This window comes from Lactuca virosa, chromosome 9, assembly GCF_052849685.1.
Source record: "Lactuca virosa cultivar CGN04683 chromosome 9, Lactuca_virosa_CGN04683_v6, whole genome shotgun sequence".
Classification (NCBI taxonomy): Eukaryota; Viridiplantae; Streptophyta; class Magnoliopsida; order Asterales; family Asteraceae; genus Lactuca; species Lactuca virosa.
In genome coordinates, this window is record NC_136434.1 from 34,879,393 (window position 1) to 34,903,502 (window position 24,110).

Consider the following 24,110-nt stretch of genomic DNA (forward strand, 5'->3'; position numbering starts at 1 on the left):
ATTTTGTTAGAATATTCTATTGATAACCATGATGTTGTAACAATAACATGTTAAATATAAGTTCATTTTACACATTACAACATATTTTTAGAATATTATATTTTAATATTAGAATACTATACATAGTTTCATAATATTAAATATTAACAACACAATATTACTCTATTAGAATATTCTATTTATATACAGACACCTACAATGTTAATCTAAAAGAACATTCTACTGACAACCATGATGTCCTAATAAGAAAAAAAAATTAAAATGTATCATTCAAAGTAAATATGATTTTCTTTTATAAATATTAACATATAAATCTTATTCTAAATTTTCACAAATCATATTTCCAACAATACATAATGTTCAACTAAATATTGACCAGTCATTTAAACATTCAAAAAATAACTATTGTCTATGCACACTTTGTTTAAAATACATAAACTATAAGAGAGAAAATTTTTGAATGTCATTCATAACCACACATTTCCAAATTTTCAACAAATCTACTTTAATATCCTTTTCAATGCGTTCTTTGCATCGATCCCTTTTGTCATTGTCTTGCTCCAACTTTCTTTATCAAGATTTCCAAATTCCTTAGCTTCTTTTTTTATTTGATCTACATCAAAACATATACCAAACTTTGTTAAAACAAAAAATAAAATAAATGCATTGTTTTCACAACCTAATATAAAATCAAATATCAAAATCTTATACACTTTTCAGAATGATCAACTTAATCAAAAGTAGAATATAACACTTCGTAATAAGTTAAGTTAGAATATTACAAGTCAAATATCCATATATATTATTGCGCTTAATGTTACACATTTGTCGTTTCTTTCACATTCTGACAATGAGTTATGTATCATTGATTTTCTTAATTTTAGTATAACAACATGTTTTGATATTGAATGAGTCATTCTTGTCATTTGATCTACATCAAAACATTTACCATACTTTTATTAGAAAAAAAACTAGAAAATTCACGTTAAGTACCATAAACTAAAATTATTCAACACGATTTGCTCTTAACTTGGTCATTCTTGTTAACTGATATGCATCAAAATATATACAAAACTTATTTGAGAGACATTCACGTTACATACCATACATTAGAATAATTCATAAACTTGATATATATAAGTATTTAACAAACTACAATATTGATATCATAATGCCTAAACTACAAAATTTTAATATTAATCAGAATCATTTCACTCTACTAATAAAGTATGACATGAATTGTTCCTTGGATTATAAATAAGTTATGATAAAAGAAAACTTAGAATATTAGAATATTATCCATAAAAACATTAATTTTACACCATAAAGTAAGACCAACATATGAGTACATGAATTAACTTTGTCTTATCAAATTAGGAAGTAAAGTCTGATTGATCAGTAAAACAACATCTTAAACCAAATTATGAACTAACATATGACTTATCAAATTAGAATACCAAGAATATTAACTCATCAAACACAATTTTACTAAATTATTTTTACAAGATCATCTAATTACTCAAACAAAATAACACCTGAAATGAAAATAGGAAGTAACATTTGACATACAAAGTCAGAATACCTAGAATATCAAGTTATCAAAAACTATCATACTAAATTTTTACTACATCATCAAATTAATCAAACAAAATAACTTTTGGAATCAAATTAAGAAGCAACATTTGACTTATAAACTCAGAATATCTAGAATATCAAGTTATCAAATACTATTTTACTCAATTTTTACTAGATCGTCTAAAAAATTAAAAAAAAAAATGAACTTCAAAAATCAAATCATATTCTAAATACCTGAAATATTATTTAGATTCAAAGCTGAATCAGATCACATTGACGTATTTTTGATGATATCGACGATATAAAACCCGAATCAGAGTCATGAGATTCAAAATCAGATCATTATCAGCTTTCTAGGGTTTTAGCTGTAGAATCTGAATCACAATGTGTTGAAGAAGTCGTTCCTGATGATAGATGTTGGGTAAGAAAGCTAGAAAACAAAGTATTTTAGTCGGATTCGAGGTAGATCAGTACAATTCAGATTTAGGGCAGCTTTCTAGGGTTTTAGCTGTAGAATCTGAATTACAATATGTTGAAGAAGTCGTTCCTGATGATAGATGTTGGGTAAGAAAGCTAGAAAACGAAGTATTTTAGTCGGATTCGAGGTAGATCAGTACGATTCAGATTTAGGGTTTTTGTTTCAATTTCTAGATAAATATATAGATTTCTAGGGTTTTATGGAATAAAATTGAAAAGATTTGTAGATGATTTGGATCGATATCAGGTTTTTGCGGAATAAGATGGAAGAAATTTGATCTAGAAGCGTTTTTGGGAGGAAGTTGAAAGAAAACGTCATGGAGAAGGATAAGACAATATCTGTTCATTTTGAGTGAAAATTTACACTTCTACCCCTCCGTGTTTTTGAGTTAATGTTGGGTCAAAATATGGTTTATACTTTACTTTTCTGGGCAATTATATTTTTGTGTAATATTTATGAATTTATGGCCTAGTTTACGGCTGAGTTTACGGCCGTAAACACCTTACAGCCGTAAACTCATTTACGGCCCATTTGTTTTGTCCGGCCCATATTCAAGTATAAATAGAGGTGTTTGGGTGAGGAGTAGAGGTTGATGAACTAGAAGGAGTTTACGGCCAGAGAGAAACAGGAGCTTTTATGTGTGTGTGAATCTTTTGTATTCGGATCATAATTCATATCAACACATACAAAGATTCATATTATTCTTCTTCTCCTTCTCTTCTTATTTTATCTGACATCATCCGTTTGATTGGGATTCCGCACCATCAAACGGATCTGACTGATACACGGGCAGATTAGAGACTTACAATTGGTATCAAAGCGTAGTTGTATCAGTCAATTTTGTCAGATTTGGGGCATTATTTGATCTTATTTTCGAAATATTATTGCGTTTTTGGATAGATCTCGCAAAAATAAGGGCGGGGGGGGGGGGGGGTTTGTTCTTCGTGTTTTTCATAAAAAAAGGTTTTTGATTGAGTTTTGGAGCTTCAAAGTCGAAAAATCGGTGTTTTTGGTCGGAGTTTGCGGCCGGCGGCTAGGGTTTCAGTGTTTTTGGCCGGAGTTTACGGCCGGAAACAGTTCACGGTCGGCCGGCGGTTTGCGGTTCAGAGACTTGCGGCTCGGCTCTGCAGCAGGCTTGCATCAGCCGGCGGTTTGCGGTTCAGAGACTTGCGGCTCGGCTCTGCAGCAGGCTTGCATCAGCAAGCTTCATAAAAAATAAGAACGGCTTTGCGTCTGGCAAGAATCGAACCCGGGTCTATTGAATCCTCCTTCCCTCCGCCTTACCAGTTGAACCAAGGAGCAACTTGTTACAAGCCTTCCGTTTTTAATTCTTAAACAATTCCAGTCGCACCAAATTTCGAATTTTGACGCTTTTAACCCCCAAAATCAATTTCTTTTATTTGTAAAACCTCATTTTCAATAATATATATATATATATATATATATATATATATATATATATATATATATATAAAATATAAAAATAAAATATATATATATTTTTAACTTTTATTTTTGATTTTGACTTTCAGGTTTGACCTTTGATTTTAAACTTTGACTTTTTCGTTTAACTTTTAAAATTTCAAATTTAACTTTTCGGTTTGACTTTTCAAGTTTGACTTTTGAGTTTAATTTTTTTTTAAATTTGACTTTTGAAAAAAAAAAAAAAAAGGGGGGGGGGGCATTTTAAATTTGACGTTTAATTTTTATCTTAGCTTTTAGTTGTGCTTTTTAATCGATTTTAAGGTCTACGAGGGAATTTGAAATCATGAAAGAGAGTCGTCAGGAGACGTTAAGACAAAATTTCAACTTTTTCGATTTTATCCCTGGAGAAACGCTCGAAACTCAGTTGCAGCGATTTACTACACTCACTACTGAGATGAATATAGCCGGGATCTTCTTGACTAAGTCCGAGATAAACAAAAAGTTGCTAAATTCACTTCTGAAATCGTGGGATATGAACGTGGCCATCATCAAGAAGACAAAAGATCTCAATCATCTTAGTCTTGCTGATGTTATTCAAGAACTTGATGCTTTGAAGTGTAGAGAAACAATGAGTTCTGAAAACATTCCGGTCACTGAAGTTACATGTACTCCAGCTTGTGAAGCCACGATTAAATTTCTTCGGGAACAAATTGATATATTTAAAAGAGAAGTTGAAGACCTGAGATATGAAGGATATCAACTCAGGAATGGACAGAAACCCCTGAAGGCTGAGTTAGAAGCTAAAACCAAGGACTTTAGGAAACTTCAGGAAGAGTATAGCAACAAGTGTGAAAATTATGATTATGTTAAGAGACAACTTGTTGCTGTAACTAAAGAACTTGACGCTTTAAAAATCAAGTGTGGAAAAACTGATGTCAGTTTCAAAAATTATACTGCGTCAAGTCAGACAGTCGAGTCCTTATATGAAACCCAATTAAAATTCAAAGAAAATCAAAACAAGGGTCTAGGGTATGATAGTGTACCTCCTCCTTATAATCATAACTACACATTCATCCCTATGACACAGGACGAAACTGACAGGGAGCCACATCTTCAATATGGAAAACGAGTTGGATTTGTGTCAGGAGGAGTTATTAATATTGAAGATTCTAATGTTGCTACTTCTTGTGCAGGCAAAGTAACAGAGGATGAGAACAAGGAGAGTTCTTCTGAACAAACAAACGACCCCTTGAACTCTGAATCTGTTGCTTCTAATCAACCTCCCGTTGGTAAATACAGGCCACCATTTCAAGCTAAACAGAGTGCCTGTTGCAACTGTGCGTGTGGGAAAAGCAAGAGACAAGGCAATGATATGCCACCAGGGGCAGGAAGAGACAACTCCCCAGTGAAGAAAAGGACATGTTTTCACTGTGGAACACCTGGACACATTGCCAGAAATTGTCCTAATCGCGCGTATGTTCCCTACTACGCACAAGGATGGAAAAACGCGCCAAGTGGGAGATACTTCAAAAGAAACCCTTCCAGGTCACGTTCAGACAATGATGACTGGAACGCGCAGAAGGCTAAAAATTCAACTCCCAAGGCCAAGCATCCGAATCCCAAGGGCAAGAAGGAAATGTCAGCCAACAAGCCCAATCCAAGAGATGATCCAGTAAAACAAAGACCGGTTAGGTCAAAGTCATCTCAACGGCCGACATCAAGATCAAAAGCAAGCACTGAGCCACCCATCAGATCGAAAAAGAAATGGGTTAAACCCAACTACAAATGGGTTCCGAAGGCTCAATCTCCCAAATCAACTAACGATTCTAATATTTCTATGTCTTCTGTTTGTGATAAACAGGACATGTCATGGGAGAGAGTAACGTGCAAGGATGACAAAGGTCGACCCAGTTTTAAAATGGACTGGGTTCCAAAGACCAACTAATCCCGCTCTGTGTCGGAGCAGCTATGGAGGCATATCATCAAACTTCGGTTTGTTGGTAGTGGCTGTTCCAGGCACATGATAGGGGACATCTCTCAACTGTACAACATTCAGGCCTTTGTTTGAGAGTATGTGTCTTTTTGCGGGAAAGGATGAAAAGAAGGGATCACATGGGGTTAGTGCTTAATGATATGAAGAATTTTCGGATCTGTTCTGAGATTATGCTTGCTGTTCTCAGACCTTCTGGATGCAAATTCAATCAGTGACTTACGGTTTGCATTTTCTTCTCTATACTCTTGAGTTTTTCTTAACCTGATTCGCTTTAAAGACTAATTTTTTGTTTTAGGATAGTTTAAATTTGCGCATTTACTTTTGTTTCTCTCCTATGCACAAATTTAGGGGGAGAAATTAAAAACAAAACAAAAATTAGAAAATTTTAAAAATCCAAAAACATTAGAAAATCAGAAAATTAAAAAAAAATTTTGTTGGTTATGAAATGTGGTGCTTGAGGGAGATGTTTTGGGAAGTGATATTATCAAGTGATAACAGGCAATGCGTCTGTGTAATGTACCCAAAGTTGAAGGGTCTATGCTCTGGTTTGATGCGTCGGTAGGCACGAAAAATTTTAAATGGACTTGACTAGGCAGAGTTGAACTTAGGAAATTTATAGACTTGACAAATTTTGACCTAGTTAGATCCATTCAGCCTGACAATACGACGCTCGGATAGGTTGAGCAGGGAGATATATATGGGAATCTACTCGTCACATTAATTGAACCCGTACTTGGAACCGTGGTTTAACTTTTCCTCGATGTGCGGATTCTGTCCTTAATTCCGGTTGGATGGGGCGACTGGTAAATTCCGATAAATTAGGTCTGTAGAATATCATTTTCTTTCTCTCTGTCTGTTAGTCATATGTTGCACCCTTTGCGTGATTGGAAGAGATCCGACCTGGATTGCAACATATGCAACTCTATCTCTCTGCATGCTATATATATGAAATTCTTCTTATCTGTTAGCCATATGCTGTCTCCTTTGCGTGACTTCAAATCCGACCTGGTACACAGCATATGCAACCTTCTACTTCTCAACCCCTCTAAAGTAATAAGTTATAGAATTCTGAATCTATCTTCTCTCTAAATGATTGTCTGCTCACCCGGTGTAAGGAGTACTCTGGAAGTTCTTGATGGCTGGAGCATGTCAGGAAGTGGGAAACACGTTCTGGTACACTTAAAATTGAACACATACAGGTTGTCTGTAGATCTCGCTGCTCAATTTAGGTGGACAACAATATCCCTGGTCGTCGTCAGATGATTGGACCTTAAGATATAGTATCTAAGGAATTAGGATCAGATATAAATTTTAGGATTTTAAGTTCACCCTGTCTTGTAACAAATAGTATGTCCTAAATCTGTCATAATTTTTCGTGTTTAAGTGGACCACAATACCGACGATCGACCAGACAAAGACGTGAAGATAGAAGGTACCGACAAGTGGATAAAGGCTGTCTAAAAACTTTGATCCCAAATCACTCTTAAAGTTAGATATCAATTTTATTTTTGTTAAATTTGTCATAGTTTCTTCTAATTTAAATATTAGGGAAAAATTAAAAATTAAAAATAATGAAAATAAAAAATAACAAAGAAAAATCAGAAAAATTAAAAATCCAAAATAGTGTTATTTCTGTTTAGTTTCTTGTTCAGAAAAATAATAAAAAAATCCAAAAATATTTTTGTTTTCGTTTTAATTTGTGTGCTAAGTTTTCTTTTAGTTTTGTTTTGTCTTGAAAAGTGATTTCAGGTATAGATAAGACTGATGAAGTTTGTGTTGAAGATTTCTGAGCCAAAGCCTCGTCCGTGAGCATCGAAGAATTCGCATTCGAAGGAGCAAGAAATGAAGATTATTCTTTCAACATTCAATCCTTCAACCCCAGAAGCAAGGTGAAGCTAAAATTGAAGATTATGTGACGGATTGCATTGAAGCCTTCTCAATCAGTCTGCTGCTATCGTTGTACCTGCTGAAGTGATCCAGAAGATTTGTTCTCTCTGATGTTTTCTCTGAAGATTCTCAAGCTGAAAGCATTATCTTTCAAGAATCAGTACGTCAAGCCTCCTCACCTAACGTGCGTTCAATGCCAAACTCTGAAGAAATGCCCAACCGCTCAAGATGAAGTCATTCATTGAAGATTCATCAAGTTCATCCTGAAGTCGTGAAGAATTTGAAGATTAATGCTGAAGCCAAGCTCTCATTGAAGATTGACAAGAAGAGCCAGCTACCTTTTAGGGGGAGCTTGTTGGGTCATTAAGAAAAGAAAGCTATAAACCAAGGGGAGATTGTTGGGTCAAAATATGGTTTATACTTTACTTTTCTGGGCAATTATATTTTTGTGTAATATTTATGAATTTATGGCCTAGTTTACGGCTGAGTTTACGGCCGTAAACTCATTTACGACCCATTTGTTTTGTCCGGCCCATATTCAAGTATAAATAGAGGTGTTAGGGTGAGGAGTAGAGGTTGATGAACTAGAAGGAGTTTACGGCCAGAGAGAAACAAGAGCTTTTATGTGTGTGTGAATCTTTTGTATTCGGATCATAATTCATATCAACACATACAAAGATTCATATTATTCTTCTTCTCCTTCTCTTCTTATTTTATCTGACATCATCCGTTTGATTGGGATTCCGCACCATCAAACGGATCTGACTGATACACGGGCAGATTAGGGACTTACAGTTAATCAAGAAGTTTATGAATATTTCAAAAATGCCACCGTCTCCTTTTTGAGATATAATGGTTTGATCTCAGCCATTGATCAAACTAAATGAATGATTCAGATCTTGTCCCCACGTCTCACAAAATTCATTTGTCTCACATGAACCTAACCCTATATATATATATATATATATATATATATATATATATATATATATATAGGGAAAAGTGAATGTACCCTTAAGGGTATATAAGCTTAGGTACCCAAACTCACCATACTACGTCGTTTTGTATCATATATATACATTGTAATTGTCCAATGTTCTTATAATTTAACTTCTAACTTGATTTACTTCCAAAAATTTTATAAATGTCACATTTATATTCCTCTTACATAATTTTCATTTTCAACTATAATATACACAACTTAGTATGTGTTCGGCAAAAAGATGTGATGTAAAAGGAAGAAAATAGTGAAATTTCGAAAATCTTGAAGTAATCAAGTCTGGGGTTGAAGTTTAAGAACATTATAATGAATATATCAAACAAAACGACGTATTATGATGGGTTTGGGTACCTAAGCTTATATACCCTTAAGGGTATATTCATTTTTCCCATATATATATATATATATATATATATATATATATATATATATATATATATATATATATATATATATATATATATATATATATATATATATATATATAGTGAGAGAGAGAGAGAGAGAGCTAGGTTCAGGTGTTTAAAGTAATTATTGTGTTATTGTATGCATAAATGTGGACCAATCATTTTAAAAACCTGGATAGGGCTAAAATTGTAATCTTAGCTTTTACTTAATTTTGGTAATTAATTATTCAAATCATAAACCCTTTATTTTAGGCAAAATCGTTTACTTTTACATCTTTCAATCCCTAGACAGAAACGAAGGAACACGGCATGTCGACGGAGCTTCTGTGATAGTTGGGAATTAATGTATTTTTTGCTTATATTCTTCAATTGATTTTTCAAGAATTTGTTATTCAACAAGAAGTTCTTAAAGTCATGATCAAGAAATAGGTTCAAGAATATTTTTATTATTTATTGTGCAAGAATATTTTTAATTTTGAGTAAATAATTAAATAAATAAACATATTCTGTCAGAATGTCCGAATTAAAATAGTTATAACTCGTAAAATCGGATTTTTAAAATTAATTGAATCTATGATCCCTTAAAATATGAAATTTTCCTTTATTAAATCTATATTAATTGACTAAATACCCTTGTAATTAAATTAGACGATATTTTTCAATTACATTTAATATAATAATACATATTAATCACTTTCTTAAAATAAGTAAAATTGATTGGTCCACAGTTATACATACAATACCACAATAATAACTTTGAATAGAATAACCTAGGCCTATATATATATATATATATATATATATATATATATATATATATATATATATATATATATATATATATATATATATATAGAGAGAGAGAGAGTTATGTTCATATATAATCCATAGTTATTGTGTGAATGTATGACAATTTTAACCACTAGATTAAAAGAATGAAATGTTGTGATCTTAGGGTACATCTTATTTACATAGACTCGCATATACTATATAATTACATCCTCTCTCTCCTCCGCCGGATCTCCGACTTATCTATCCTTAGGCCGGACGGAGCGGATGCGGGGAGAGGCCACGGGATCCTTCCCGCCCGGCGGAACACCGCACTGTCGGCGCGGGTAAGGTGGGTGTGGGAAACGGAGAGGGGAGCCTCTCCCGCTCTCTCTCTCTCTCCTGCTGTGATTGGCCAATTGATTTTTTTTTTTTGAAAAAAATACCGTTGTGTAACGGTAGAAAAGTAAATTTTTTTTTTATTATTTTTTTTGTGGCTGGTAACGGCTACTTTTTATTTATTTATTTATTTATTTATTTATTTTTATCCTTTTACAACTACTATAAATACATATACATAACTTTTAAACACATCAAATATTCTCTATACTCTCTACTTCATATCAACAAAAAAAAATGAATCCCGATAAACAAACCCCAAGTTCCGATCGACGGAAAAAAAGTCATGGTTCGAGTATAAACATCCCTCCTCGCAACATTTTTGCTATCGATTCATCCCAGCAAGGAGTTTACCGCCCCCAACTCGATTCTCCCATTCAATCGCCACTACAATTCCAATACCAAAATGTTGGCCAATATTACCCGATGCAAGTTCCAAATGTTCCGTCACAAATGTTTTCAAACTTTGTTGTGTTTCCTAATCAACAATCGCCAAATCAACCTCAACCCCAAACTCAAACTGAAACTCAAACCCAAACCCAACACCACCACCAACTTGTCGATGAATTGGATGACGCGGAAGAAGAAGACATGATTCCCGAAACTCAACCAACACCACCACCACAAAGACGTAAAGGGAAAAAACAAGTACGTGAGGGTGTCGCACAACCGGGAAGACAAAAGCCGACACTATGGGTTCCACACGAAGAGCTAGTTTTGGTCAAATCTTGGGTTGATATTTCTGAAGATTCGATTCAGGGAAACGCACAACCGGGGGAACATTTTTGGTTTCGCATTTTAGAACGATTTCGAGAGGAGCTAGGAAAATGTGACGACTACCGTACTAAACATCAACTTAACTCAAAGTTTCGAGAAATGGCAAGGGGGGTTTCAAAAATTAACGGGTTGTACAACAACCTAAAAACCCAACGGAAAAGCGGCCAAGGCGACGAAGAAATACTTCAAGAAGCGTTGCAAATTTACCTTGAGGAAGTCGGAAAACCATTCAAGTGGCACGATTGTTGGAAATTATTGGTCCGAAGTCCTAGGTGGATAACATACGAGCGGGATTTTATTTTTGGAGTCCAACAATCAAAGCGAACGAAAACGGGCTCTAGTGGTTACACAACCTCCTCCGATGCTCGGGTCGGTGTAGATTTAAATCAGGACGACGAACTCGAGCTAGAAGAAATTGTCCGCCCAATGGGTAGGGACAAAGCGAAGAGAAAGGGAAAAGTGACTTCTTCGAGTGCATCTGATTTCAGCGTGGACATTGAGGAAATGCGGAAGATAACATTGTCGTTTGATCGATATAATCTTAATTTCTCCGAACGTTTGGCTTTCGACAAAGAGAAAGAAGAAACAAGGAAAAAGGAGCGGGCGGAGAGACAAGAAATGGAAGACATGAAGTTTTTGATGGAAAACGTTGATCATCTCTAAGGACTGGCTCTCGAGCTCGTAATGAAGAAGAGGAAAAAAATTCTGAAAAAATATTTTCCGTAGGTCGTTGGTGGTTTGTTTGATTTTTAGTTTATGTGTGTTTTTTTTTAATTGTCTACTTTTTTACATTTTAGGTTTAATGTAAGTTTTATTTTAATTAATGAAATGCTTTTGATTTTTAATTCAGTTTTATGTTTAATATTAATTTAAAAATTATAATTCATAACAAAAAAGTTAATTTTATTTATATAAAAAAAAAAAGGTGAGGGAAGGGCTTCCCACCCACTCCTTGGCTTTTAGGTGAGGGAAAGGAGAGTGAGGGAAAGAAGGGTATGGCCCACCAAAAGTGAGGGAACCATCCCTCCCACTCCTTCCGGTCTTATATGTTGGATTAGTGTCTAAGTCCATAACTATTTTGGTATGTACTTGACCCGATGGTGAATGGTCCTTTTGGGTTGCCTTCACCAAAGCAACTTGATAGGATGAATTATGGAGAGAAAGGATTAAATATGATTTATTAATATATTATGAGAATAATATATTAAAGGAGAAATCATATTGTTTAATTAATATTAGTCAATAATTAATTGGTAATTAGTTTTGTGACTAAAAGAGATTAATTAAACTTAAGGGACTGGAATTGTAATTATAAGATAATTGCAATTTGGGCTATGGATTTCCATATATATTAAGGAGTGGACGAATTCTATGGGGAAACCCATAAGGAAATCGTCCAAGGCCTTAATTAAAGGAGTCAATGGGTTGCTTAGGGCTTAAGCATCCAAATTAGGGTTTCCTTGTTAGATAACCCTAATAGCCTCACTATATATATGACCCTTATGACCCAAAAACGTGGTGAAGCATCATTCTAGGGTTTCACACGTTTTTGGGCAGCCTCCATCCTCTCTCATCTTCACCCTCTTGCTTATGGTGTTTGTGAACCATTAGAGGAGTGACATTTGTGACTCTAAGCTTTCTAAAGTCAATACAAGGAGGAATTGGGATTGTTATTGCTACATAACAATCAAGGTAACATCTTAAACCTATTCTCATGTTAATATGATTACTTGAATGTTAGAATTAGGGTTTATAGTCTTGGATAACTTGCATGTACAATAGAGAAACCTAGATCCAAGCATTAGGGTTTGTATGAGCACATAGGATGTTCTTATGACCAAAACCCATCAGTGGTATCAGAGCCAGGTTGGTTTCTATTGTATTGATGCTTTGTATGTTGAAAAATTCGATTTTTGTGTTTCTGGAGGCTGAACTCGCCAAGTCCATAGATGAACTCGCCGAGTCCATGCTGACTCGACGAGTCCATGCCTGACTCGGCGAGTCGGCTGGTCAGATGGAGGGAAACCCGGGATTTCTTGCTGTTTTTGCTTAATGATAGTTGCCTTATCATATTAGATCAATATTAATCCATTTTTTTTTATATATATGAGTATATTCTTGATCTAATTGAAGATATTTATCAATTAATAAAATATTTGTTTCCTTATGTGATAATTGATTGATTATTTTGATTAAATTGGTAAATTGTTTTGCAAGAAATCATTAAATAAATCAAATATTGATAATTATGTGATTAAATGTTAATTTAGATTATTTGTTATTTGATCCTTGTTGTTATGAAAAGTTTCATATTTTCCCCTTAGGTTTTATAGTTTAAATTTGACCTCAAAAGTTTTGTTGTTTTGAAATTTAAATAGTTGAAACCCTAATGTTTTGAAAAAGGTTTCAAAACTTGCCCTCAAGTTTTGGAATTTAAATTTTGAATTAATAGTTTAATTTTGATGTATATTTAAATTCTAAACCCTAATGTTTTGAAATGTTTCAAAACTTGCCCTCAAGTTTTGGAATTTAAAAGTTAATTAAAGGTTTAATTAGGAATGTTAAATTCTAAAACCCTAGTATTGTTTTGAAAAGTTCAAATCACATCCTTATGGTTTTATTAATTAATTAAGGTGTATAATTAAAGGAAGTTTAATAAATCCATAAAAGTTTAGGTTTACAATTTAATTGAATTAAAAGTATAATTGTTAAATTAGACCACCTAGTATTTTAAAAGTGTAAAATACACCCTATACTATATATAACATTAAAAGTCTAACATTATATATATGTATGAGTAAAAGTCAGTCTTACCGTTAGTAGGCCTCATTCACGAAGCTGGTCTATAAGGGGTGTATAAGGAAATTGCCTATAATATGGCGATTGAATGGGTATCCACTCTTACCCACCGCACTCTTGACTAGTGGAGGGTCGTTAGCCGAACGGGTAGGATAGGACAAAACCTTCCATTATAAGTATAATGAAATACAAAAGTAACTAAATGTTTTCAAATTCCCAATCTTAGTTACTTAGGCAAAAGTGAATTGATGCAATTCCATGAAATTACACTTTGTGCCCTTGCGAAGACGTTAATGGAGCGTGTGTGGTTTACCGGCACACTAAATGGTTCTACGCAAAGGTAGCAAAGGGTGACTCAATGTTTGTCATAGTTCGGTGGAGCGTGTGTGGTTTACCGGCACATCGAATAGGTGACTGTAACATGTGAGGGCACCATGTAAGTTTGCATGGTTATTCACACCCGCTTTGTGATCCTCGGCATCCAAGTCACAAACAAGAGGGGCATATCGAGATTTAAACATGTCATTGAAATGTTCAATGAATCTCAAAGGTTCTAGGAGTTTTCATAGATTTAAAACTTAAATTTCTTTTTCGTTTTTCATGGTGGAAATTAGTGAATCGTCATTCACTTACCTTCAAATATTCTGCAACTAGATTACGTCATCCCTTTTCTAGGTTGTAGCATATTGTGTTGGGTCCTAGCCTTGGTATCTCATTTGGGTGATTTACTAAGGACTCAATCATCAACTAACTTGAATTTGTTTCTCCCGTTTTGTAGATGTCAAAGTTCGACAACTATGGTCTTCCCAAGTCCCGTGGAACAAGCATTCCACATGAAGATGGTATTCCACGATTCGATCGAGGAACAAGAAATCATGCTTCACTTCCTCCTCCTCCTCCAATTGTTCTCCCTTCCCCACAAGATCGAAGAATTGAAAGGTTCAATATCACTAAAGCCCTATTGGAAATGAAACATGAAGATGGTAAACCCGTGTGTGCCCACATTCTAGGAATGAAATCACACATTGATAGGTTGATAATGTTGGGTGTGTCATTCCCGGATGAGTTGGCTGTGAACTGGGTTTTGCAGTCACTCCCTGAATCATATAATGAGTTCAAAAGAAAGTATTATATGATGGATCATGACGATAACCTCATTGACCTAACTTACATGCTCATTGCTGCTGAATAAGAAATGATTTGGCGAAGCAATGGAGCGTATTTGTTGGGAAAGTCAACCGACCATGCTTCCGAGGACGTTCTAGGAGAATCGACCTGCGTTTGCTGCCAAGAGAAAGGGCATTGGATAGAAGTCTGCCCTAAGAGCCTGAAGATTCCAAAGATGGGAGAGTCAAAGAGTATGGTTGTGCTTCATGTAAAATCCACTATCTAACTCCGTTAAGTTCCTATTCATTGATTCTTGATACATGATGTGATAAGATTGCATTTGAATGTTTTGCAGGATCGGTGAAAAGAAAGGAAGCTTGGTAAGAGAGCAAGATGAATCTAATCACAAAGAAATGGATCTCGATCGCATGGACTTGAAGATTAGATTTTGAGCTTAGATAGTTATGATAGAGTTGTTAGAAATTTTCTTTTTGAGATACATAGTTTTCAATGGATTTTGCATTGTAAGGACAAATGTTTTCTGCTGCTTTTATAAATAAAATAAATTTTCGTTTGACTTATTTATTTATTTGTTCACTTCCTTGCAATGAAATCGTTATGAAAATTGATGTTTGAATATTTCTACAACAAATGGATATGATTCTTATTTATGTTAATTATGGAAATGTCGAGAATTTACCAAATTGGGAGAGTTTCTCATCGCCCAAATTTCAATTGGACAGAAATTTGGAATCACGCAACTTGGTTGCATGATGAATGAGAAATTTCATATTTGGAAATTAGACTAATTCATTGACAAAGTGTCAAGTGAAGGACTAGGAGATCGAGTACACAAAGTTGTGTGTTGGTCAAAGTCCACCATAAGAGTAATAAGATATTCGTCATGATTTACTAAAAGTTTAGTAAATATGATTATACTTATAAGATTAAGTGTAATTCAGAATTGATTGAAAAGGTTTAAATCAATAGCAAAACGAATAAGAAGCATCAAGTAGGCAGAAAGATAAAAGTTTCTCCATTCTAAGAAGAAGGGAGAGTAGCTTTTATGCTTTATGATAGGTATTAATGATTAAGAACCATATCTCAATTGATCCTCTAAGTGAGTCTTAGCACAATTGTATGGCTAAGAAGAATCAAGAATTGAAGAAATGGTTAAATCAAAAGGTCAATCATACTTCGTTCCAATAACAAGTCTTAAAGTTAAGATTGTGGCAATAAGTGACAAGTATTAAGAAGGTTTATAACATTCATCAAATGTGGAAAGTTGTGATGTCTTGGATAAGACAAAGATCAACTAGGACCAATTTATGAAGTGTTTTGATAAAAATTACACTAACTCTTGAATATTTGTTTGTCAAGAAATGGTTATTGACAAGAGAATCTTATATGTCAAGGAGTCAGTGGGAGTCTTAATGGTCTTGAAAGGTTTCAAGAACAAATCAAGTAAACCTTATCGATCATCACTAGCACACGAGTTGAGGTTTACAACCTATCGTGTTGACGTTATTTTGTTTCTGTGCTATTCCAATTGAGTTAATTATGCATGTGAGTTCTATGAGTTTTCATTTTGAACGCATAAAAGGCGAGGCACCTTGATCAATGAAAGGTACATTGATAGGAAAAGGTGAGCTGCTTAACTACTTGGAAGACATGGTGGGCAGCTGTGCTACCATAAGGCAAGAAATCAAGATTAAGAAAGTTCGGTCCATATGAGTTTGAATTTGTCGTAAACTTTGGTTTAAACAAATCACATGGATAGGAACACATACACCGTTTAAATCTAAGTGTCATAAGATTTCCTCCTTCATGAAAATGATTGTGAGGAAATGCTTTCACTAAGAAAGATTTTAAGAAGATAGTGATTGTAAAATTGCATTCTCGAATTCGATTATGGTTACAGTATCCCTTTCCATGATTTGAATTGTGAGGTTTGGCAATTAGTCTTAATTGTTTAGACACACATATGAACTATCTAAGGCAAAGGTGTATAAGTTCAAGAAGCATTGATAAAAGATTATCAAAGCACTAAGTATTAGAAACATGAACTTAAGAAATTCAATAAGTATTGTTTTTCTGAAAGTTAAGCTGTTTCTGAATACATGTCAAAGCTAGTGGGAGCATAAGTGTTATATTTTATAATAATCATCATGATAGTGGGAGCATAAATGTTATGATTGTATGATTATTAAGGCACGTATTGCAAGTTGGCAATATTAATTATAGAAAACAAGAGTTATACCTTGCAAAGTCGTAAGGGTTGTAAAGTTGTTTTGCTATAATTAAGGGAGAGAATATTATGCTTCATTTCAAATCTAAAAGCTTAGGTTGAGAAATGTTAATAAATTTAGTCAAAGGTACATAGTGTGTTCTTAAAATTTCGATTATGATTACGGCATTCCTCTTCACAATTCGAATTTTGAGAACATAGCAAATAAAACATTATGCATCGTGTCCCATACGCTTCGGGTATAGGATCGATTGCAAATGCTTTAATATTTGACCATTCTAAAATTTTCCAAATGTCTAGCGCATTTAGAGGGAAAAGGACAAGAATTGGTTTTTGACTAAAATAATTAAACAACTATCAAAGGACAATCCAAAGTTCGACGAGGATTGGTTGCTTGTGAGTAGTTGGAAGCATGGTATTGAATGGACCATATCGACATTATTATGAATAGAAAGGATTATATTAAGAATGAGTTGTCATACGGAAAATATGGAAATGTTTCCATATTGGATGGACCATATCGACATTATTATGAATAGATAAGATTCTATTAAGAATAAGTTGTCATATGGAAAATATGGAAGCGTGTCCATATTTGGAATTGAATATTGAAAAAAATCTATGACTAGATTAGAAACTTTTATGCAAAAGGATGTTCAAAGGAATGTACTTTGAGTGAGAGACATCATATCTAAGGAATTGTCTTGTAACAATCTCCGATAGAGCATTTTGTAATATCATTGGCAATAGTCTTTGTGACTTTGGTGCAGTGATATTACAAAAGGATCATTGCATAAAATGTTAGAATCTAGCATATTCTATAAGTGGCAAGAATTTGATGTTCTTTCACTTATGAAAAGGGATTTGGAGTTGTGAAATGAGAATGATTGGAAGTGTGTTCAATTTTATCTATTTCACAAAGTAAGAACCGTAGGTAAACATTGTGTGCATGCTAGGAGCATGGGACAAGTGTAATAATTCAAGTAAGAAGTTGATTACTCGAAACGACAAATAATGAGTAATCGATATGGTGATAAATAAAAGGTGTTTTATTTATACTCAAAGGTTTGAGGCCATATGGGATTAGTATTATTCTTGTGTTTCACATTTGCATGTTTTGACTTCCTGAATAATTTAATTGGTTAAGAACAGTCAAATTATTCAAACGGGCCACAGTCGTTCATATGTTGGAAGTAGGTATGAATGAAGACTGTCGTGAATTGGTGTGTGGATTGTCTAAAGAGTATTAGACATAAGCAAATGTTTGCTGCAACGTTCATGAGTGCTTACGAATATGATTTGAGCATTGGATTAAACCCATGCTCACTTGGATCACTCCATGAATTGTATCACGAGTGACTGGTGAGACGATAACATCTTATATTCTTGAAACCGAGATGTGTGAGTTGTATCTTGCAAATCGGTTGCACATTGATAATATGTAAACGCACTAGTAACTTGGTGTTATAAAACATATTGTTGTGTGTGATTCGGTGAGTGAGTGCAAGCGAGCATTGAATCAAAGTTTATCCGTTCCTTCTATCCAAAGTAGGATAAAAGCGATATCTTTGGGCCCCTCGATGATTTAGTGATGACAAACGTAAATGCTCGGCCGGGCTAGGGCTAATTTGATTTGTTCAATTAGTCAGTCGTCATAAATCGGAAGTCGAGAAATAGTACAAAGAGAATGATAAGAAATCATGTCTTATACGATATCTAGAATGGAGGAATATATGATCCCTTATCTAAAGGACACGCGTATCTGATAGGATCAGAGTTGACAGCGGCTTTGGAAAGCTACGATTGCAGATCAGGATCTGATGTCATACGCAGAATAGTTATTAGACTTATCCAAGTGGGAGACTGTTGAATTAGTGTCTAAGTCCATAACTATTTTGGTATGTACTTGACCCGATGGTGCATGGTCCTTTTGGGTTGCCTTCACCAAAGCAACTTGATAGGATGAATTATGGAGAGAAAGGATTAAATATGATTTATTAATATATTATGAGAATAATATATTAAAGGAGAAATCATATTGTTTAATTAATATTAGTCAATAATTAATTGGTAATTAGTTTTGTGACTAAAAGAGATTAATTAAACTTAAGGGACTGGAATTGTAATTATAAGATAATTGCAATTTGGGCTATGGATTTCCATATATATTAAGGAGTGGACGAATTCTATGGGGAAACCCATAAGGAAATCGTCCAAGGCCTTAATTAAAGGAGTCCATGGGTTGCTTAGGGCTTAAGCATCCAAATTAGGGTTTCCTTGTTAGATAACCCTAATAGCCTCAATATATATATGACCCTTATGACCCAAAAACGTGGTGAAGCATCCTTCTAGGGTTTCACACATTTTTGGGCAGCCTCCATCCTCTCTCCTCTTCATCCTCTTGCTTATGGTGTTTGTGAACCATTAGAGGAGTGACATTTGTGACTCTAAGCTTTCTAAAGTCAATACAAGGAGGAATTGGGATTGTTATTGCTACATAACAACCAAGGTAACATCTTAAACCTATTCTCATGTTAATATGATTACTTGAATGTTAGAATTAGGGTTTATAGTCTTGGATAACTTGCATGTACAATAGAGAAACCTAGATCCAAGCATTAGGGTTTGTATGAGCATATAGGATGTTCTTATGACCAAAACCCATCATTATATTCATATCGTTCCCTCTCCTATCTCTCTATCTATCTTATTTAAAAAAGCAACAAAAAGAGTTGGGAGTTTCTAGGGTTTCTGTGGTTTGCTTTGTTCGGAGTTGGAAAGGCTTTCTGATTTGCAGGCTATTTATCTATCTAGGTTTGGATTCATATTAATAAAGGGAGAGGGAAGTTAAAAAAGCCAAAAAATCAGAAAATTTGGGGAAAAGGTAAATATTTCTAGGGTTTTGAGATGGCGGCTCAGGTTCAAGTTCAACCTCAGGCGGTGAGTGTTGGTGTTGGTGGTGCTGCTCCTGCTGGTGCTCAGCAGTTTGTGCCGACTTCATTGTATGTTGGGGATCTGGAGTGGAATGTGATGGATTCGCAGTTGTATGATCTGTTTAACTAGTTAGGTCAAGTGGTTTCTGTTCGAATTTGCAGGGACTTGTCGACTCGACGATCGCTTGGTTATGGCTATGTCAACTATGCGAATCCTCAAGATGGTTAGTGTTGTTTAACAAATTCACCTTCTCATGGTTAGATATTGCAATTCCTTATGATGTCAACACTGTTGAAAGCATTAGTTCTTACTCCTCTTGTTATGTTGATGACAGCTGCAAGGGCAATGGAGGTACTGAACTTCACACATTTGAATGGGAAGGCGATCAGAATAATGTATTCTCATCGAGACCCAAGCGTACGCAAAAGTGGCTCTGGAAACATATTTATCAAGGTATTCAAAGCAGAAAAACTTTAATCTATTAATCACTGTTTCCACTTTCTTATAGTCTTCTTTACCTACTGACTTGTATGAACAATCTAAACAAAAACAGATTCTTGATAAGGCAATCGACCAAAAGGCCTTACACGACACATTCTCTACATTTGGCAATATTCTCTCCTGCAGGATTGCGACAGATTCAAGTGGCCAATCAAAGGGGTATGGTTTTGTTCAATACGACGCTGAAGAATCTGCACAAAAAGCCATTGAAAAACTGAAGGACATGCTTTTAAACGACAAACAAGTATACGTGGGACCCTTTTTGCGCAAACAAGAAAGAGAACTAGTTGTCGACAAGACAAAGTTTACTAATGTCTTTGTCAAAAACCTGTCCGAATCAACAACATATGATGATCTAAACAAGACATTTAGTGAATTTGGAACTGTGACAAGTGCTTGTGATGAGGGATGCTGAAGGGAACTCCAAATGCTTTGGATTTGTTAATTTTGAGAATGCTGAGGATGCTGGTAAAGCAGTGGAAGGGCTTAATGGTCAGAAATTTGATAACAAAGAATGGTATGTTGGAAAAGCACAGAAGAAATACGAAAGGGAACAGGAATTGAAGCAAAGATTTGAACAGAGTATGAAGGAGGCAATTGATAAATCACAATCCATACAACTTTAGTTTTTCCGTTTCTATGGTCATTGAGGAATCGAAGCAAAGATTTGACAACATATTCTTTTAGAATGATAAAAAATTCTTTAAGAATGTTTTATATTTTATAAATTTTATGTATATTCTTCACAAATGATAACAGATTCTTATAAAATGTAGTATAAAAGGTTATGTATATTTTTTTTAATTTTTGTATATATTCTTGTTTTGTGTTATAAAAATGATTCTCATTTTATAGAATATATTAGAGATTGTATTGCAATATATTTTTCTTAAATAATGATAGGTTATTGTCTAATATTCGAGGTATATTCTTTAAGATTACTTAATGGATTCTTTTAGAATCAAAGAATCAAAAAATTAATTAATGAAATCATATTCTTTATAGAATGTATTAGAGATTGTATTGCAATATATTTTTCTTAAAGAATGATAGGTTATTGTCTAATAATCGAGGTATATTCTTTGAGATTACTCAATGGATTCTTTTAGAATCAAAGAATCAAAAAACTAATTAATGAAATCATATTCTTTAAGAATGAATGAATCAAAATATGTGTTGAATGCAGCCGTTTTATAAAAAAAATCTGATTTAATTTAAATACATTGAATAAAATATGAGATTTGATTTAATTTTCATTAATTAATTTAACTTACTTGCCTAAAATGTAGATAATTCTCATTTCTCTCTCTTTATTAAATGTCATATTTTCCTTTATACTTAATTAAATGTAATTATATAGTATATGCTAGTCCATGTAAATAAGATGTACCCTAAGATCATAACATTTCATTCTTTTAATCTAATTGTTAAGTTTGGTCATACATTCACACAATATTTGTGATTCATATTTGATCCTAACCCTATATATATATATATATATATATATATATATATATTGTTAAAATATTGAAAAAATATGTTTAAAATGGTTATGTTATTGATATTAACTTTGAGATACTATTTTTGCACTAATATATATATATATATATATATATATATATATATATATATATTAGTGCAAAAATAGTATCTCAAAGTTAATATCAATAACATAACCATTTTAAACATATTTTTTCAATATTTTAACAATATATTTTTAACATACATTGTACAACGCGTAGAAATTCGTCTAGTCATACTAGCTATCATACATACTTATAAAGCTAGCATTTTTCTTTGAACCTCATGCATTTGAAACCCGCATAAAAATTTGCAAACATCTCATTCATTTGAAACCTCCTATTTTAATGAATACCACTCAAAAGTCTCTTAATAATGATTAACAATTCAAAGGTTTTATAACTTATATAATATATTTAATAAAGATTTAATGGATACTCTACTATAAAAAAGTCAATTTTTTTTTGAGTAGACACACAAATACAAATCACATACAAAATTCACAAAGAAAACAAGTTTTAAAGTTTTTTGTGTTGGTTTGAGGGCTTTGAACAATTTTCCGAGCCATGTTATTATGTTGAAGTTTTTAATTTGTAAGTTTGTTATATACTAATTCTTTTTTGTATTTTCTTGATTTAAGTATTCTTTTAAGAATATCATTGTATGTTATGGCTGAAATTTTAATATAAATTAGATTAGTTTCATGTTATCGATCATATGTTATTTAAGGTGATGTATATAATATTTAATTAACTATTCTATACATGTTTGTATGTTCATGTTGCTTCAAAACAATAATTAATTAAAAATCATGGATATGTCATATTATCCATATTATCCATGTAAGCATTTTTTAAAATGTAAATTGTCTATCTTATCACTTTATATTTTAGTATATGTTTAACATTTTAATTATAATAATAAACGCTTTTTAAAAGTTTCTTTCACTTATTAATAATAACAAGTGGTTTTAAAATTAATAAGCAATAATTATAAATAATAAAATCAAATTACATGAATATGTCATATTATCCATGCAAATTGTCTATCTCATCACTTTATTATTTAGTGTATGTTTCACATTTTAATAATAATATTAAGTGTTTCTTAAAAAAAATTTTAACGTATTATTAATAATAAGTGGTTTAAAATTAATGAATAATACTTTTAAATGATAATAACATCAAATTATAATTTACATTTAACTATAAATAAATTGTATTTTAAATGAACATCATTATTGAAATTAGAAAATGATCGCATAAGTAAAAATATAATTAATCAATAATAATAATTGTTAAAAATAATACTAAATAGAAAATTATATTTAATTCTATTAATGATGAATGTGGGTTAATTTAATGAATATTATTGTTCAAAATAATTGAGATTATATATATATATATATATATATATATATATATATATATATATATATATATATATATATATATATATATAAATTAGTGTAAAAATATTATCTCAAAGTTAATGTAAATAACATAACCATTTTAAACATATATTTTTCAATATTTTAACAATATATTTTTAATTTTCGTCGCGCAACGCGCGGGAATTCGTCTAGTATACTTATAAAGAAGACATTTTTTCTATCACCACGATCATTTGAAACTTCCATGTCTTTTCATATTTCTTTATAATAATGATTCCATAATATCTATTTAAACCTACATAATTTTTCACTAGTATCTAAGTAACAACTACCACTCAACAGTTTTTTTAACTTATGATAATTAATGGTTCTTAAGACACAAATTGATTAAAACTGAGATATATATAGTTAACAATGGTAGATTTTTATTAGAATTTTTTAAAGAGTTGTGTGAGTGGTTGAGAGGTAGATTAAAAACTCCATACAAAAAGATTGTCGATAGAGAACCTAAGTAATAAGAAAGAGGAAGATGACGATGAGAAGGAAATATGAAAGTTTATGGTAAGAAATATTGCTTCATTTTCTTTTTTCTTATTATTCAAATTTATATTGTATAATTATGATTTTGGTTGGAATGAAAAATATTATATATGAAGATGCTCTAATCATTGCCTTTAGATTCAGATGATCAACAAAACTACTTCACAACAATACAAAACAAGAATGGATAATGAAGTTTGCAAGATTTTACAGGGTAAATTTCATTCCACTTACCGCTCAATTGTTTTTTAACTTATGATACTTAATGGTTCCTATGACACAAATTGATTAAAATTGATATATATATATATATATATATATATATATATATATATATATATATATATAGTACACAATG

The 24,110-nt window shown here is 32.7% G+C and overlaps 1 protein-coding gene across 1 annotated transcript; it reads left to right on the forward strand.

Annotated features, from left to right (window-relative positions):
- Positions 1 to 19,594: 19,594 nt before the first annotated feature.
- On the forward strand, positions 19,595 to 20,928 carry LOC145138650 (polyadenylate-binding protein 2-like). The gene is made up of 3 exons (XM_079072695.1): positions 19,595 to 20,020; positions 20,132 to 20,250; positions 20,351 to 20,928. Exons 2-3 carry the CDS (start codon positions 20,143 to 20,145, stop codon positions 20,711 to 20,713), a joined length of 471 nt encoding a protein of 156 aa, XP_078928821.1. The 5' UTR covers positions 19,595 to 20,020; positions 20,132 to 20,142; the 3' UTR covers positions 20,714 to 20,928.
- The last annotated feature ends 3,182 nt before the right edge of the window (positions 20,929 to 24,110 follow it).